The following is an 18,904-nucleotide window of genomic DNA, read 5'->3' as shown; positions in this document are numbered from 1 at the left end:
AGTCCCATAAAGATAGTCTGCTACAGGTCTGAGTATAAGGCTTGGGAATTCAAAATGGAGGAATGGAAGAAAAGTGAAGATCACCTACCTGATTCCCACACTGGAGTGGCCAGTGGATTTCTAGGTAGAGCATACCTTTGTGTACTGGTGGCCCACACAAAGGGATGGGGTGAAGGAGGAAGGCCCATGCATGGTATGTTTAACTGTTTTCAAAATCCATGTCTGTCTAGATTGTGGGCTCCAGAGAAGAAACTAACATGCTCATTCTGCTAAGTGGACACAAGAATAAACTGCACCCAAACTTCTCTGTTGGCATAGGCAGCATATCTCTCAAGCCCCAGCAAAAGGCTTCTTTTTACCACAGGCTACAATTAACAAATAATTGATTGAGACTATTGAACTCATCTCTAAATGAGAAAGTGATATCTGTAAATTAATATGAATTATGCTTATACCCAATGACTGAGACTCAAACTATGACTTATTTATTAGGCTCTGTGCAATATGAGATTATTTCTAATTTAATTCTCTAATGCTAGTCTGCCTACTTCCTCAATTGTGTTCCCTGAAATACTTGCTGTTGGGAATTTCCTACTTGAGCAGTCAGGTGTCTTGGTGAGGCATTTCACTTGGGTATGGGGCTTCTGGTCCATCATGGCTAATGGAGACCTCCTGTTCCCTCTGTCTTTTCCTCCTCCACACTCCTCCTCTCCATCTCTCCTTCCCTTTCTTTTTGTGGTCCCTACATTTGACCCCCAGCTTGGTAACTCAGACTCCACCTCTCCCTATTCCCTCCAGCAATTGGCTGTTGCCAGTTTCTTTTAACCAATAGCTTTAAATTGGGGAGTAGGGTTGCATAGCATTATTTGGTGTAAATGAGGATCTGCTCGTTGAGGGCGACCTAATCTCGGGAGCTAGAATTTAGCATTTGAGAACATAACAGTACCGGACCAACCCCCAACAAAGGATGCTCCCTCCCCACAAGGCTCAGGGAGTATCATTCAAGACAAGAGAGGAAGGATGGGGAGAGTCAGGTGGACTCTGTAGAGAAATAGTCTTTGCCAGACCTGACAGTGTTGTTGTATGCTCAAACTTACAGCAGCTGTGACTACATGCATATGGCAATATCAAACCAGCCAAAATCTTAGCATGAATAGGGGAGAGTCATGATGCCCATAGCTATACAAGCAACTACTGTCACTTTATGCCTGCTGCGAGAAGGAGAATATGTTGCCTTCAGGGATGGAGCCTCCGAGAGCCAACCCATGTTCCAGAAGGTCATCCTACACCTGTGCACACTAAGTAGACTCAGTAGACTAAAAAAAATGGAACAGCACATAAAGTTGGGCAGAATAACAGTAGTGAGAGAACAGAAGAGAATCTGCAGGAAACGGATGCAATCAAAAATATTATGAGCATGTATGAAATTCTATAACAATAAAAGGAAGATTAAAGGATACCAGTTGTGATGGGCTCTGAGTGGAACTACTCTTTGATCATGTTTGGGTGGATGGAATCCTTTCTCAAGGATTCGACTTCTAAATACTCTCATGTTTAGTGTCCAGGACTTAGAACTCAACATTTTGTTTGGCAGAGACTGTAATTAAACCTATAATAACCCACAATCTGTCTTCTACTATCTGCCTTACTATATACAAAATTTGGTCATTCTATGACAAACCTTTAAAAGTCTACCTTATTTCACCCTTGGCTGTACCTTACCAATATCTTAGTCTCACCTACACATATAATGTTCTAAAACATGGACTCATAGCCTCCAAATTTCCAGATCACAGAAAAGCCAATTTTCTTTTGTTTTGAAGCTTGAGTATTCCTCTAGTTTCATGTTCTCCCTATTTAGTGTATGCAGAGAAATGCTGGCCACACCCTGGGAATGAACAATAAAGGGGCCACTGCTTTATGTTGTAGCTAGAAGGATTATACTTTCTAAAAACAAAGGGGATGGTTTTGACTCCTGGTCAAGTGACTCTGAGCTTGTGATGTTGGAGGCAGGTGTGTTGGTATTTGGCCACACTAAGGGTCATTCTCTCTTTTCCAAAACCTTCAGACATACCCATGAATAAATAATTCAGTTAATTCCTGTCACATAATCACAGAATGGGGGCAGCCCTGCCTCTTCTCAGTCAACAGGCATGAAATGGGGCTAAAGGTTACTACCTGAGCTTTTCTTGCATAGCAATGATAGGAAATGAGCCTGGAGAAAGAGACGCTTTTATTGATGATAGGTGGTGTGTGGGCCTGACCTGGAACTGGAAAGATATCTTTATTCCTCCATGTCATCTCCTGTTCCTAAAGAACTTAACTTCTCCGGAAGCTTCCAGGATATCCGAAAATAGATCATTTAGGCAGGAAGTTGCCGTTTAGAAGACACCCCTCCCAACTATTATATTTGGTCCTTTATTCTGGCTGTCCACAGTGACATACTCTATCAACACACTCTATCTTGCTGGAGTGGTAGAGGCTTAACATATCAGTGCATGAGATATTTGCTTCTGAACAGAAGCTGGAAAAGAAGATAATGCACTTGAAACAAGAGCAAGGGAATGTTAGCCAATACAAACATGAGACTGCCAGGGTTCCATGAAACCCTGCATGGCCTGCCCCGCTACAGTTTATATGACATTTCTGAATACACTGTTTCTCAAATCCTACTAGCCAAAGGGTCTCAAGGGTGGGGGAGATGTGCTCAGTATGTGCACAGGGTAATGGGAAAGCTCGTCTCTTCTTTCCATGTTGCATTTCTAGAAAGAGATCTAGATATAGGACGGTGATTGCTACTATTCATGATTGAAATATCACTCAGAAGTAATGCCCCCCAAAACCTTAAGCTTGTAGGAACCAAAGGATCTAAATAGATAAGAGTAAAGCATGCTTGAATAGGGGCCTTAGTGAGAAAGGACAGAAACTCTTAGTGCCTGATGTCCTGAGTTCAATCTCTGTGCCCCATGGAAGAGGGAAGAAACCTACTCCCAAAAGTTATCTGCTGAACTCCATAGGCATGCCCTGGCATGAATGGACACACACGCACACACACACACACACACACACACACACACACACACACACATCCATATATACACAACCAAAATATATAAACAAACTAAGAAGCAATGGATGCCAAAACAATGTCTTTATTGGGAAACACTTGTTTTCTATTCTGTGTAACTCTACAAGAGTGTTCTGTTCTTTCAATTTGAGTTTATTACTTGAAAAGATGCCATCCAAGCACCAAAGCCAATAGGAACTTGGAGATTTTGACAGTCAAAGGAAAGTGGTGTCGGGAAGGCTCTGTTTATTGGAGAGCACCTGCGTGAGGTTGCTCCAACTTTAGAAAGTCTCTGGAAGGAATGTGTGAGTGGGTCATGGCATCCGTGCAAGGTGTTGAGGACCACACGGCAGTCAGCATCTTAAGAACCGCACAGTCCACACAGGTCAGGTGACTCCTATGGAGAGAGGACATAGATGACAACACAGGTGAGTGAGGGCTAGCAAAAGACAAGTGTGACCAAGTTCCTTCTCTGTTTGATCAATTTGCAGCCATTTGGGGTACTGGCCACTACTGACCACTGGACCCACAGTTCTGTTGCTTGCCGTCTCTTCACATGAAGTGTCCCTTAATGCAAGCATGAAGGCAGCACCCCCTTTACGCCCCAGGCTTCAGACTTCTCTCCTGACAAAGCAAGCAACCCCTGTAAATGATTCTCCAGCACCCTGGAGCCCCACTTCTCACAGCCCCTGCATCACAAACAAGGATGGTTCTTGGGGCTCATTTATCTTCTGTATTCAGAAAGATGCCACAAAACCTTAAGGGTCCCTGGTCTCCAAAGTATAAGTGAACCCTAAAGGGCATTGAAAATCATGAAGTGCAATGGGAAACAAAACCAATAACGCTTTGTAACTGAGCCTTGTGAATCCAAAGCATAAGAAGTTACCAAAATGCATCTTAAACTTACTGATTGTAAAGTGGTGATGTTCAAAGAATTAATAGCTACATCTGTGCAAAATCAACCTGTAGCAAACACTCACTAAGGAGAGGGATTTGAGACACACTGATGGCCCAGGTAGCTTTCTCTGCCTCTACCAGGTACTTCCGTTGTTGAGCAGGGGATGGAGCTCAACTCCATAAAGTGTCAACTCAGCAACTCCATTGCTATAGGTATTGCTACAATCCCATGTGGGTCCAGGGACTCCACCATGCACCACCTAGAAACACTGAGGTAGACAGCTCTTCTGTTTGCAAAGATACTTACCTCTACACGTGTTTTAATTCTTGAGAGATTAACGAATGTGTTATTCAGTGAAGATGCCTTGGTATAGCATTAAGCCTCCATTTGGACAGTAGCACATTCCCGGACCATGGTGGAAAGATTTTGTGTGATGAACACTGCCATGTAGATGCTCTTGGAATTGCGTAAAGTACCCATGATAGGGTTGGAAGCGGTGTCTAATGGGTAAGAATGCTACTGTTTTACTGGACTGGCCAAGCTTTCTTTTGAGTCTGTGAACGTTTGCATGTTGTTGGCGCACTTGGGGCAGGTCTTGATGCAGGTCATATCCTTTGCCCTTGATTTGCTGCTGAGAAACGTCTTTCTGGAGATGTAGTGGTGCTTTGTAGAACTTCAGAGAAGCTCCGTGGGATTTCAGCTTGGTTTGTGATTTCACCTGCCCCGCGGTCTTTAGCTGCCCTGTTTGGGACTTCACTTGGGCTTCATGGGATTTTACTTGGGTTTGGGATTTTATTTGTGACTGGGATTTCAGCTGGGACTTTTGTTGGGCAAGCTCATCTTCTTCATCACACACTATGTCTTCCTTCAAACCTGTCTGCTTTTGTGATCCGTGAGCCTCTGCCGTGTCAGCGTCAGCATCCTGGCTATATACATGGTGCTTAGTTTGCACAAGGATGCTTTCTTCAGGGGCCTCTTCCTGTTCTTCTCTGTGTCCATAGAGGAACTGGCCTTTATCGATAAATACGAGTGGGGATGTTTTTACTAGAAAGTGTCCTTTTGTCCCACCTGGTAATGGATAACAAGAATCTGAGTTAAGTTTTCTGCTCCCTTTCAGGTCTATCCCAGAATTTCCCCCATCAACCCACTGACGTTCCCACAGGCATGTGGATGTGGGTGGAGAAGACTCAGAGTCCATCAAGAAGATCACCCCATGGAGGGTTCTCCTCACTGCCAGAACACCCTCATGGACATTCTCCCTGAGCGCCTCTCTGCCAGGAGGCTCCCTGCACTCACCATAGATTCCTATCCCGGCTGCTTGCTTCTCCAGAAGGAGGAGCAGAGAAAGGCTGAAGAAGATGGACTTCATCTTACCAGGAAGGGCCTCCACTGAGAGCTCAGCTGATCTCCTCATTTATATGCACTGGGTGCAGAAATGTGGCTGAAGTCACAAAAGGCATTACCTATCCTTACTTATCTGGCCTGCTGGCTTCTCCCTTTTTCTCAGTAGGAGATGGTGTAAACATTCCTAGAGAGGAGAGATACATGATGTCGGAGATTTGTCTTACCCCCACATGTCTCAGAAGACCTTTAAACCATTATCATCACCCCAAGATCATCACATGATGTTTCCAGGAGAAATCCAAGGCTGAGATCACAGAAAGAACCAGGGCCTGTCCAAGGCTTAGAAGTTCAATGTGGGGTCTTGTCAACAGCGTCCTGAGCTTCACGCTGTATCAAAAATATAATTTGTGCTTTTCTTCTTTTCAAATGAGATGTATGCAGATCTGTTTCGGGTGAGAGGGAAACAGGATAACAGTGAATTTCTGGAATTGAAAGAAAATTTTAAAAATAATGGAGGTACACCTGCATAAAAGTAACTCTAAAATGCCTAACCTTAACCCTACTACTGCCCTGTGTGAGAATCCTCCAGTGTTTCCTGTCACTAGTAGCTTTGATGAGAGACTCTGAATGCAGTATGTGGCCCTCATCTGCAGGCTGGAGAGCAGCAGAGACATGCTCAAGAGGGCTCCGAGGTCTATAGATTCAGGAGTCAGCACTGGGGCTGCAGCTCAAGAGTGAGGGGAGCTGCAGAGGGATGTTCCAGTATGGGAGATATTTACCATGTTTGGCTGGAGACAGGATGACTGTTGGAACATGGAGAAAGGAAACTGGCTTCCTCATTACATTATTTTCCTGAAATCATCTAAAATCCACATTGCCTGCTTAATGAAGGAGAACTCTTCTGCAGATGAGAAACACCTTCCCCCAGTCCGTGCTGATGTCTGCCCTCCCTGGTGAATGTGTTGGTAGAGGAGTGTTGGGAACACACTGAGACTGGATGCAGTGGGAGCTTGTCCACTTCCTGGACTCATAATGTTCCCTGTATCTGTGAGAAGACTGAGAGGTTCATGAGACAGGCCTCAGCTTCCCAGGCAGACAGTGGTGTAGGGAGAGCACAGAGGAGTCAAGCATCTCTGCAGAAAGCCTGATGCACTCAACCCAGCCCTTCAGGGGATGCAACAGAAGGCAGGTGAAAATGTATTTTAGGTCATTCCATCTCCAAATGTTAGTTTGCCTTGAAGAATGGTGTGTGGAAGGGGTTAAGGTAAAGCTTCAAAGGAAGAACATGGCTACATGCACTAAGCCATTCAGCAGAACATGAGGATGTTTTTTCTAGGTTTTAATCTAGGAGCTCTGAGGTCCTCCTAATCTTATCTCTTCCTCCCACGCCTGAAGATAACTCACCATAGAGATGCCAGTCACAAGATTTGACATTACCAAAAAGTCCAATTGCTTCCTTTTCTTGCTTACTTCTCCAGTATTCCATGTACTTCCCTTGAGAATGTGCCACGAGGAACTCTTCTGTGTTGAATTTACTTGTGGAAGACTGAGTTTAGGACATGGTTCATTTAAGTGGTCAATAACCAATGTTTGCATTTAACCCCTTGAGCAAAAGATGACAGTCCTTAACCTCAGTGTCAGTGCAGACTTCTTGCTCTGTTCACTTTCCCCTCTCTGACATTCTCTGCTGTCATCCCATGACCTGGTTGGTTTTTGTTTTGGGTGAAAGTCTTCTAGAGTGAGTGGGAACTTGCCACATTCACATCCTGAATTTCATTGGGGCACGCAATGGCTTGGGTACCCAAAGAAGGCAAGGTTGTAATGTGAATGTAACCCCAACACTGAGAACTGACTTTTGAGGCACCCAAGCCCCCAACTTATACAGAATATGTTATGGTATAGTATGAACCACCACGAATTCGGTAATGACTCAGAATGCCCTCCCTACATATGCGTGGTGCTGTAGGAAATGAATGGTTGTTGCGAAAAGGAGCACTGGTGTTCTCCAGAGACAAGACCCCTAATAGGTTATCCAGTTGCAAACACACCAGCTCCAAATCTTTATCAATAAGGCCAGTACTAAATGGATTCAGGATGTTGTGTTCATATGCACACACACCTATAATAATACATGTTCTATAACATGTATCATACATATGCAACATAGACATATGTAACAATGATAATTAAAGGGGAGGTTATGAATTTGAAGAATAAGTGAGACATAGGAGGAACTAGGGGATACGTGGAAATGATGTAAAAACAGTATTTATGCGTGAAACTCACGAAATGTTTAAATATATCAAATGAAGGCACAAATTTGAGTGACTAAGGAATGGTTGGTTCATCTGTGCAGAGTAGGGAAAGAGTAAACAGGATCAAAATATAATGCATGTGATTCACCAAGAATTAATTTTTTAAGATGTGTATAAAAGGCCCATTCTCAGGCAAAGAGAAATGTGACAGCTCCATGTAATAGGCATTTTGGATGGGATTCCGAGATCAAAAACATTGGGGAAGAACTGACTCATTATACAGAGAGCAATGTGACATTAGTTAGTGTCAGGGTAGCAATGTTAACCATTATCTGTCAGAGCTGCACGGCAGGGCAACCTTGGGATGCCAGGACTTCTGGACACACATGGGATGCCCCTTGCCTGGACCTGTTGAGCTCCCACTCCTGCTGTGATCTAGCAGGACTGTCCTGGTCACTTCAGACTTCATGCTCCCCACCACCAACTAGGAACGAGGCTGATTCCACTCTAGCTCTTCTTTTTCTAGTCTCTTAATTTGCATACCTGTGTCTGGGTCCTACTCTATTCTCAAAAGGAAGTGATCTGGATAAAGAATTATCTGCATTCAAATTTTGTTGGTATTTTTGTACACAGAATTTAACGTCCCCCCAGCCCCAAGTCTCAGATTTCTTATTCTGTGTAAAGAATGAAGTTCATGGGGTTTTATTTGTTTTTCTTGGTGTTACACGGGACAGTTTTGAGAAGTTGTACTGTGAGATTAACTTTCACAAGGACACGCAGAGCCCAGAAGCTCTAGAATTAAAGTTTTTTTTTAAATTTCCGAGAAATACTTTTCTTTCTTTCTTTTTTTTAAAATTAACTTGAGTATTTCTTATTTACATTTCGAGTGTTATTCCCTTTCCCGGTTTCCAGGCCAACATCCCCCTAGCTCCTTCCCCTCCCCTTCTTTATGTGTGTTCCCCTCCCCACCCTCCCCCCATTGCCGCCCTCCCCCCAACAATCTAGTTCACTGGGGGTTCAGTCTTAGCAGGACCCAGGGCTTCCCCTTCCACTGGTGCTCTTACTAGGATATTCATTGCTACCTATGAGGTCAGAGTCCAGGGTCAGTCCATGTATAGTCTTTAGGTAGTGGCTTAGTCCCTGGAAGCTCTGGTTGCTTGACATTGTTGTACATATGGGGTCTCGAGCCCCTTCGAGCTCTTTCAGTTCTTTCTCTGATTCCTTCAATGGGGGTCCTATTCTCAGTTCAGTGGTTTGCTGCTGGCATTCTCCTCTGTATTTGCTGTATTCCGGCTGTGTCTCTCAGGAGAGATCTACATCCGGCTCCTGTCGGCCTGCACTTCTTTGCTTCATCCATCTTGTCTAACTGGGTGGCTGTATATGTATGGGCCACATGTGGGGCAGGCTCTGAATGGGTGTTCCTTCTGTCTCTGTTTTAATCTTTGCCTCTCCCTTCCCTGCCAAGGGTATTCTTGTTCCCCTTTTAAAGAAGGAGTGAAGCAGAGAAATACTTTTCTAAGAATAAGAAAACACTGAGTTTATAAAATTTGGCAAAAGGCTCCTATCGTTTGTTTTAAAGGAGGCCATTACAGAAAACTATAACCAATCAAAATGCAGACTTATGGAGCCCAGTCCCAACTGAATCCTCCACAGCACACTTCTGCACCTAACTCCTAGATCACTTCAGGAAATGGGGTGGAAGGATTGTAAGAAGCAGAGGACCAGGCAGTTTGCTTTGAGGCTGTGTCTCCTAGGAATGTCACAAGCCACACCCATAACGTCTTACCAACATGGCTGCCTAAACCTGATCTAAACAAAGAAAGCAACAATACACTTACTACTGTGAAGGGGGGAAAGACCACGATGTCTCAACCCTAGACAAAGAGCTACAGGCAACTAAGGAATGCTGCATGGGACAGACAGGCATGAATACCCCTGTTACTTATTTAACATCAGCTCTAGATCTTTTAAGACCAATAATGTTCACACAAATCAATAAGTTAATCAGAACAGGCACAAAAACCTCAGTATGTATCTTCTTTGGTTTCCTGCTGAGTTTACTATTTTAGAAAACTTCTTTCCAGTTATTCAGTTTCAGTACCAAAAAATTAAGGATGCTGGAGAGACTGACATAGGACTCCTTCCTTCCCTTTATGGAGGGTGAGAGGAGTTTTAGAAGTCATGAAGACTGAGATCAGAATAGGGCAATTAGTTGTGATAACTAAATGATGAGAAAGAAGAGGGACCCAGTGAGAACAGGTTGTTTTCAGATGGGTAGAAAAGAGCTTTGACTGAGTGACATCTTCCTTAGCCTTGCCCCTGACGGTCTTGTTAGGTCGCTCTGGAATGTTTCCCTCCATGCTACGGACCATTTTTCTGAGCTCAGATACACTGGATTTATCAAGTATGAGCTTTCTTAGAAGTCAGCTCTACAACATGGCGGTTCTAACTTGTGTGCTCTCCCAGGGCACTCGCTGAATCGGAGAACCCATAATCCTCCTCTCTAGAACTCAGTTATTACGTCCTAGATGTGAGGAGATGGTTTCTCATATCGCCTGTTCTGCTTGAAATGTGGGGCTGTGGAACCAGGAAAGATGTCAAGACTGATGAACACTGGGTACCTGCCACACTTTATCTCTTAATGTTGGTGCCTGATTACCCACTAGTGGGGTAGCATTCCTGGAAGGAAGATAGCTTCCTCGTCTCACTCTGCACATGGAACATGATGTAACTCCAGTATCCTCTAGGCTGGCCATTGTTTGCTCTATTCTTTTGTGTCTTTGTCTGTGTTCTCCCCCCACCCGAAATGACTATGTGACCTCAAACAGGGTATCAGGATCCAAATGCATTTTCCCTAGCAAATCCAGGTATGAAAGAAAGATATGAGATTGGTGAGGGTAGAGGCTGTGGGTAAATACACTAAAAGTAAATTCTATAATTGTATGAAATTGATGTTGTATAACCCAGTACCGTACACAGTGAGTATATGCCAAGGGGAAATTTTAACGAAAGTTATGAAGGTAGGAATATTTGCTTCCTTCTATCACCACGTTCTTGTACAGACCAAGTCCCTGTGAGTAACAAATGGGACTTTTAAATGACTTTAATCATGCCCGTCATATTCCAACTCCACAGTTCTCTTCCTGCTTCTGACTTCTTTCTGAGGTTACCCACATACCCATACTCAAGCGCTGGGAAATTCAGCCAGAACGACTATTCTGGCCTGTTATCGTATAGATAATATTATTAAGGTTTGGAGAGAGCAAGAGAGGAGACTGTGTCCTTACTCCTATCACTTAGGAAAAAAGCTCAGGTCAAGAAAACGTCACAGTGTTGAGTTTTTCCATTAAATATAGAATGGTACCAAAGACTAGAGGAGACCAGAATGAGACAAGAAAGTGGACAACTGAGTGAAGGTGAAAATGTTCTAGTCCTTGCTGACGTGCACAGCATCCGCTCACATCCGCTCACGTCTGCGTACGTGCAGAGCGTCTGCTCATGCGCACAGCGTCTTAGACGAGCAGGAGCAAGGCCTGATGGGAGTCTAAAAACCAATGGCTTCTTGGACCAAAGTCATTTTTGCTAGTGCCTTCAACCATACTCTGGATATCATATTCCTTTAATACTTTCCATTGGAAGACATACTAATTAGAAGACAACAGCAAGCTACAATTGTCAGGAGACCTGTGGGATGTGGCTTGGCATCTGTCTTAGTAAGAGGTTCTGCTTTTGTGATAAAGCACTATAACCAGAAGTAACTTTGGGAGGAAATGGTTTATTCGACTTACTCTTGTAGGCAATAGACCTTCACTGAGAGGGAAATCAGGACAGGAACTCAAACAGGGCAGGAACCTGGAGGCAGGAGCTGATGCAGAAACCATGGAGGGATGCTGCTTACTGACTTCCTCCTCATAACTTGCTCAGCCTGCTTTCCCAGGACCACCAGCTCCAGGGTGATACCATCCACAGAGAGCCGGACCCTTCCACATCCACAGCAATTATCATTCAACAAAATGTACCACAGGTTTGCCCACAAGCCAATCTGATGAGGTCATTTTCTCAGTCGAAGTTCCAAAACGACTCCAGCTTGTGTCAGGTTGACGTTACACTAGCCAGCACAGCATCAAGCTGATAGGGTTATGCATTGCTATTTAATGGTAGATTGCATCCTGGTCGAGAAGTTTAGGAATCTGAGCCACCTTGGCGTATGCTTGTTCTGCTGAGTAACGTTGAGAAGATAATGTCCCCCTTGATGGACTTTACACGTAGTGCAAAGCAAAGGGTGAAAAAACACTCAAGGAAATGTTATTACCCTCTTTGTCCATCAAGAGCATTTTGTGACTCCGGTGTCAATATCCCCAGAGAGGCTGTGCAGGGGCAGCAATGTGAGGCACGCTGGGCCATATATCTTTTGAAAACCTGGATCTCCCAGAATAAAAAACAAATCTATCCAATAGGAACAAAAACAGTATGGCAGGTAAAAAGCAGTCTACCTGAGAAGTGGTTCTGCAAGGGGAGTAAGTAGACAAGGGAAGGTAACCATGGTGAATGCAATCAAAATATACTATGCACGTGTCCGGAATTGTCAAAATGTAAATTTGTGAGGGGCTGGAGAGACGGCTTAGTGGTTATGAGCACTGACTGCTCTTCCAGAGGTCCTGATTTCAATTCCCAGCAACCACATGGTGGCTCACAACCATCTGTAATGGGATCCGATGCCCTCTTCTGGCATGTCTGAAGACAGCGACAGGGTACTTATATACATAAAATAAATAAATAAATTTGTATATGTATATGATGTATAGTATATCCATATGCAAATGTCTATGTATGTGATGTATATGTATGTGATGTATATGCATAGGCATATATTATATATGCAAATACATATGTTGTACATGTATATGATGTTGATGTATGTGTATAAATTTGTGGTGGGTGATGACAAGGAAAGAGTGTTTTCTGCACACAACATGGAAGTTAAACATACAAGTTCATGGCAATTTGTGGCAGCATGCATAAGACTTAAAAAAAACCCTCAAGTCCGACAAAACTCTCAGAGAGATGGGGCAGGAGAGGTGGGGATCATGTTCCCACCCCTAGCTAAGGAGCTATTGGTAACCAGGAGAGGAAGAGTCAGGCTCTTTAGCTCCGAGTGACCAGTCTCCAAGGCAGGCGTCCCACCCAAGAATATTTGGGCAACATACACTGGACTCAATGGATTAAAGAAGAGAGAACGTGAGCTGGGTGGTTAGAAAGGAGGGGCGGATCTGGGAGAAGTTTGGGGCATAACTATGATCAAATGCATTGCATGAAATTCTCAATGATTACAAATATTATTTGAGAAAGAAATTAAAGTTGCTCATCTTGCTCAAAATTGGGCAGCTAATACAGCTCTTGAAAAAATAAAATCTCTGAGACACTATTAGAATAATAATGGTGATGACCTAGTGTGGTGAACGTGTGCATTATAACATACTGAAGGGGACTGGAGAGAGGGCTCAGAGGTTAGGAGCACTGGCTGCTCTTCCAGAGGTCCTGAGTCCACTTCCCAGCATCCACACAGCAGCTCGCAGCCATCCATAACTTCAGTTCCAGGGAGTCTGATGCCTTCTTCTGGTCTCTGTGGGTACCAGGCACACATGTGGTGCACGGACCTACGTACGGGCAAAAGACTCAAAAGATTAAATAATAAATTAAAATAATAAATTAAAATAAAATACCAACTGGAGAAATTGAGCCAAATACTAGGAGACGGAGAGAGAGAGAGAGAGAGAGAGAGAGAGAGAGAGAGAGAGAGAGAGAGAGAGAGAGGTGAGAGAGAGGTGAGAGAGAGAGATGAGAGAGAGAGGCAGAGAGAGAGACAGAGAGAGAGAGAGACAGAGAGAGAGAGAGAGAGGGAGAGAGAGAGAGATCTTTCATGATCACGGATTAATCAGCAGAGCTAATACTGGGGTAACGACCATCTTATTGAAAAGCAATCTGCAAGTTCAGTATACCTGTCATAATTTTCATGTCACCCTTCGCAGAAGTGTAGAGAGCAATCCTAAAATTCTTGTTTGAATGAATCCCGAGTCTCCAAAGCCATCCCGAGCTGAAATGGGAATTCTGGAACAGTAGCAAAAGCAAGCAATTCCCCGTCAAACTGTACAACAGAACAGACTGTAAGGTCGAAACCAGCAAGAGAGATACGCAACACACACACAAATTAAAAAAAAAATCCCAGAGAAAATGGAATAAGACAGAGAACTCAGAAATAAACCCCTGCAGTTTTGTCTACAAAGGTGCCACGTTAGCTGAAGGCAGCTTTTTAGCAAATAATTTTGACAGCATTCGCTGTCTACGTGTAGATAAGTGAAAGGAGGTATTGCCCCACACCCTGTACAAGAACATACTCAAAATCAACCAAAGACTTGAATATAAGACTCGAAACGTGGAAAACTCTACAGGAAAATAGAGGGAAAGTAACGTGTGCCGGGCATAGGCAAGGGTTATAAGATTCAAAAAGTCCAGGGGGAAAAGGGGGGTTTTATGTAGTGAGAGTTTCCACGCTGGAAAGGGAAGCACAGATTATACAGAGAGCTTGCAGAATGGGGAGGTCTCTGAAGCAGTAGCAAGTTTTAATTGTATTAAAGTCACATGGCAAGATCAAGAGTGCTCATTCATTCAGGAAGCAGAGGCAGGGGGATCTCTATAAGTTTGAGGCCAGGTTGGTCTATAGAGCAAGCTCAGGCTGTTTGTCTCTCAGACAGACAGACAGACAGACAGACAGACAGACAGACAGACAGAGAGTTATGCACAAAAGCCCCCGAATCATCTAATCCATCAAAGTGGAAAAAGAGTCGGATAAACAGTTCTCAGAACAAACACAGCTAGGAGATATTACAAAACGTTTTCAAGTCCTTATTCCACAGTTAACAAACAAAATAATTTCCTGACCTCTGTGGATATTCCAAATGGACCACACATATCTGAAGATTCAAAGATAACTCCCCCAAATGAGAGAAGACATGACTTTTATCTCTCTAGGTCTTTTTTTTTTAAATAAAGCTTATTGTCTATTGTAGGCATCAAGCTTCTGTCAGATGTGTATCTGGTACACTTTTACTCATCCCACAGGCTGTCTCTAGCAAAGTCATGGTTTCCTTTACTGTAAGGAAGCTTCTTGGTTTCATGAGGTTCCATGTATTAATTGTAATCTGTATATTCATTGATAATTATTGATCCTATTGATTATTGTAATTATTAATAAATCCCACTTATTAATGCTTAGACTACTGGGATTTTTTTCTTTAAGGAGTAGTAAGTGTCTCTCTTTATCTCTCCTGATTAGTTTTAACTTGAAGTATATTAGACTAGCTACAAGGCTTGCTTCTTAGTTAATTCGTTTGGTGCTTTTCCCCTACTTTTCCCCTAAGCGGGTGTCTGTCTTTGATGGTGATGTATGTGTCTTGGTGGCAGTACAAAGACAGATCTTGCTCTTCCCCTCTTCCCCTCTTCTCCTTTGTCCCTTCTCTCCCCATTCCCCTCCTCTCTTCCCTCCACATGCTCATGGCCAGCCTTTACTCCTCTCCTCTTCTACTCTTCTTCTCTCATTAAACCTTTCTACATGGAAAAGGGGGGGAGGGAAAGACAGATCATGTTTTCTAACCCATTCTGCTAGTCTTTGTCTCTTATTTGTGGAACAGAGACCATTAATATAAAAATTCTGAGTTATGATTGAAAACTGTGTATCAATTCCTGTCACTCTGTTGACTTTGTGGTCTTTTATTAGCCTCTGTTGATGGAATGTCCTGCAGCTGTGTATTTGTTCCTTGTCCCTTGTTACTGTGTATAGCCTACTCTTCAGATCCAGATATTCCTCTCAGCCAGTATCTTCTTGTAGAGCTGGCCTAGTGGTCATGCATTCCTTTAACCTTTTTGTTTTAAATCATGGGACATTTTTATTTCTCCTCCAAGTTCAATAGACAGGTTTTTCTGGGTAATAGGTAGGTAATAGTCTGGTTGACAGTTGTGATCTTTCTTGGCCCTGCTGGCTTTAAAGACTCCTGTTGTTATTGTTATTTCCACCACCTGTTATTCCAGTGAGCCTGCCTTTATAAGTGGCTTGGCATTTCTGTCAGTTTAAATCCCTTTATTGTCTGTTTTTTAATGTTTTAACTACATCGCGGGGAAGTTTTTCTGGTCTTTTCTATCGGGGGTTCATGAAGCCTCTTGTGCACAGATGGGTGTCTCTTTCTTTAGGTTTTAACTTTTTTATGCTTTTACTGAAGGCGTTCTCTGTGCCTTTGCTCTGCTGGTCTTTCCTCTTTCCCCTAGGTCTGCAACTCAGAGATTACATCTTCTCTCAGGGTCTCAAAACTCTCCGGGGTTTTCATTTATTCACTGAGCTTTACTGAATGACTCAATGCCCTTCTGTGCTCTCCATCCATCACTTTCCCATCCCAACTTGGCCCGTTCTGTGGGCAAGGCTCTCACCTGAAGTTTTATTAGCTGTCTTATTGAGGTTTTCGTTTGGATTTCTTGACTTCATTCTATGTCTTTCTATCCCTGTGCCACTTGTCAGGTACAACATATTTGTTTATTTGAAGGCATTAGAAGCGTTCTAGGATGTATCTGAAAGTTACATGATTTATCTGAGGAAGTATTTTTGTAGTGTATAACTGCAGAGAGAGAGACATACACTTATGCTGTGGGAAGCGTGATCACAGCATGATTACTTTATAACATGAGGGGACAGTCTTCTTCAGGCTCAACTGAATGTCTTTCAGAAATGCTGGAAACTGCAAAGTGATCTCAAGTGTTGATAAAGATTGGCTGCGGGTTGGAGGTATAAAGAAGGCCTCTGATACGATGTACTTTTGTAGAATTCCAAGAGATAATGACAATACCCCCTGCATAGCCCAGGGGGAAAAACCAGCATTTACAGATAAGTAAGGTGGGTTGTGCCTTGTATAACTCCAGGGACACCTACTCGGGAAATATATAAACTAAGAACTCAGCTCAGCCTTCAGTCAAGAGCTTTTCTGGCAAGATGAAGTCTACCAGCTTGTTCCTCTGTTCTCTGCTCCTCCTTCTAGTGACAGGAGCCATTGGGAGAAAAACTAAGGGTGAGTAGGAAGAGTTGATCTGGGGGAGAAGGAACAATGGCAGAGTTCTTTAAAGGGTACTCTAGGGATCTAAAGGGTGTCACTTTCTAGGGACTCTAATTTCTGGTGAGAAGTTAGTCTTTGCTAGCTGTCACCAGAGCTTTTGTGTGAGTATCACTGAATTGATGAACCAACCGTCAGCGATGGAGACTTTAAGGGAACAGTGGGAAGTCATGTAACTCAAAGATTCTTATTGTCCAGTATAAGCGGAGTAGCAAGGACAGTCGCCGGACATCAAGCCTATTTCTGACTAGACAGAAGATCCAGGAGTTTCTAGACAGCCAAAAAGGCAAATTGCACCACACGATAGGTTACTAATCACAGAGAAGCCACTGGTTGCTTGCAGTGTCCTGATTTACAACAACCTCGGGCTATAGAGAAACATCCAGGTAGGGAACAGATCATGCTTTTCTCTCGTCAGAAAAATACTCACAGTCGGAAGAAGTTGTCAGTGAGAGCTTTGCCTCGGGCCCTTCCTCGGGTTCTTCTGATGAATTAGTGAGAGACAAGCCATATGGCCCCAAAGTCTCGGGCGGCTCCTTTGGTGAGGAAGCTTCTGAGGAGATAAGTAGCAGAAGGAGCAAGCACATCTCTAGGAGTTCCGGTGGCTCCAACATGGAAGGTGAGAGCTCGTATGCCAAGAAAAAGAGGAGCCGGTTTGCCCAAGACGTACTCAACTGATAGTGCATCGGGCAGCTGAACATCTGGACCAATATGCCGGTGAGGATATGCCTGAGTGAGGCGGATGCCTACCCAAGCTTTAGAAGTTGTGCATGGCAGAGGCTTGATGTACCAGGGAGGGGGGATATGCAAGGGGGCCCTTACCTGCTCTGAGGAAAAGGAGAAGGGGAGGGGGTAAGAATTGTAGAAGGGGGTGACTGGGAGGGGGCAGTAAGAGGGATGTAATGTGAACGACTCTAACAACAACAACAACAACAACAACCAATTATTTGAATCAAAACAACCACAAAAAAAGAAGTTGGGCATGGGTACTCCCTGGGTTATTATGGGATGGATCCTTATTATCCATGCTAGGGGAGCTGTGAGTAAGACCTTTGAGGAGGTGAGGAAGGTACCTTTCTTAGAGCAGAGAAAGGTACCTGTAAGGCTAATTTCTTACCATGTTGAAAGTTTCATAGTTAAGGTCTTCTTTAAATGACCATATGCATTCCGTTCAGGGGATCAGATTCCTCTCCCCTCTCGATAAGAGGAAGGTATGAGCACAAAGAGAAGTCCCTGTTTGTAAATCAGAGGAGACAAAGAAGGAGCAGGGGCAAGCTAGAAGGAGCAAGGGCAAGCTAGAAGGAGCAGGGGCAAGCGAGAAGGAGCAGGGGCAAGCTAGAAGGAGCAGGGGCAAGCGAGAAGGAGCAGGGGCAAGCTAGAAGGAGCAGGGGCAAGCTAGAAGGAGCAGGGGCAAGCTAGAAGGAGCAGGGGCAAGCGAGAAGGAGCAGGGGCAAGCTAGAAGGAGCAGGGGCAAGCTAGAAGGAGCAGGGGCAAGCGAGAAGGAGCAGGGGCAAGCTAGAAGGAGCAGGGGCAAGCTAGAAGGAGCAGGGGCAAGCTAGAAGGAGCAGGGGCAAGCGAGAAGGAGCAGGGGCAAGCTAGAAGGAGCAGGGGCAAGCTAGAAGGAGCAGGGGCAAGCTAGAAGGAGCAGGGGCAAGCTAGAAGGAGCAGGGGCAAGCGAGAAGGAGCAGGGGCAAGCTAGAAGGAGCAGGGGCAAGCGAGAAGGAGCAGGGGCAAGCTAGAAGGAGCAGGGGCAAGCGAGAAGGAGCAGGGGCAAGCTAGAAGGAGCAGGGGCAAGCGAGAAGAAGCAGGGGCACGCGCATGTGGGTCCCTCACGCAGCCACAGGCACTGGGGCTGGTCTTCACCCTGCTCATTATTCTCTCTCTCCTTCCCTAGGAGCCACATTGCCTGGATGAAGCCTGTGATGTCTTCAGCATGCAGCTCCCATGTGGTCTCAGAGGCAGTCCCTGGATGGCATTTCCTTCTCATGCTTGTTTGTCTTGAGGTTCTTAAACCTAACATTCAGGAACTTTCTGTCCAATAAAGAGATAACAATCTGCATCATTAACTTTTGTCTCCCGAGACTTCTTGGCTCTGTCACATTTAGAGGTTGGATGAGATTCCAGAACTTTAAGCTCCAAAATGTAAGGCGGTGACCTTTTTTTCTTTTTTTTTTTTTTCTCTTTTTTT

The 18,904-nt window shown here is 44.2% G+C and overlaps 2 protein-coding genes and 1 long non-coding RNA gene across 5 annotated transcripts; 1 reads left to right on the top strand and 2 right to left on the bottom strand.

Annotated features, from left to right (window-relative positions):
* Positions 1–3,136: 3,136 nt before the first annotated feature.
* Svs3a (seminal vesicle secretory protein 3A) lies at positions 3,137–5,356 on the bottom strand. The gene is given in 3 exon segments (NM_001007605.2): positions 3,137–3,464; positions 4,272–5,033; positions 5,262–5,356. Coding segments are annotated over 2 exon segments (795 nt in total). The 5' UTR covers positions 5,335–5,356; the 3' UTR covers positions 3,137–3,464; positions 4,272–4,311.
* A 5,807-nt stretch (positions 5,357–11,163) lies between these two features.
* Positions 11,164–16,180, bottom strand: LOC134486476 (uncharacterized). 3 transcript variants are annotated; one of them, XR_015683960.1, is made up of 5 exons: positions 16,043–16,180; positions 13,564–13,672; positions 13,044–13,221; positions 11,877–11,989; positions 11,164–11,780 (listed from the first exon to the last, which is right to left on the bottom strand). It is a non-coding gene; the product is annotated as an uncharacterized LOC134486476 (long non-coding RNA). The 3 variants fall into 3 exon arrangements; XR_015683961.1 differs by having other exon boundaries at positions 11,321–11,783; positions 11,877–11,983; XR_015683959.1 differs by having other exon boundaries at positions 11,322–11,783.
* A 367-nt stretch (positions 16,181–16,547) lies between these two features.
* On the top strand, positions 16,548–18,783 carry Svs4 (seminal vesicle secretory protein 4). Its single transcript, NM_012662.3, has 3 exons — positions 16,548–16,674; positions 17,135–17,433; positions 18,611–18,783. The coding sequence occupies exons 1-2, from the start codon at positions 16,599–16,601 to the stop codon at positions 17,392–17,394; spliced, it is 336 nt and encodes a 111-aa protein (NP_036794.1). The 5' UTR covers positions 16,548–16,598; the 3' UTR covers positions 17,395–17,433; positions 18,611–18,783.
* The last annotated feature ends 121 nt before the right edge of the window (positions 18,784–18,904 follow it).

Source organism: Rattus norvegicus, chromosome 3 (assembly GCF_021556685.1).
Source record: "Rattus norvegicus strain SHRSP/BbbUtx chromosome 3, alternate assembly SHRSP_T2T, whole genome shotgun sequence".
Taxonomy (NCBI): Eukaryota; Metazoa; Chordata; class Mammalia; order Rodentia; family Muridae; genus Rattus; species Rattus norvegicus.
Note: the sequence above shows the minus strand (reverse complement) of the source record. Positions and strands in the feature narration are given on the sequence as shown.

What these genes read in the sequence shown, in the direction of transcription:
- Svs4 (NM_012662.3), top strand. Translation starts at nt 16,599, where the DNA reads ATGAAGTCTACCAGCTTGTTCCTCTGTTCTCTGCTCCTCCTTCTAGTG. An exon ending in CATTGGGAGAAAAACTAAGG is followed by an intron (nt 16,675 to 17,134) that starts GTGAGTAGGAAG and finishes TTCTCTCGTCAG; the next exon opens with AAAAATACTCACAGTCGGAA.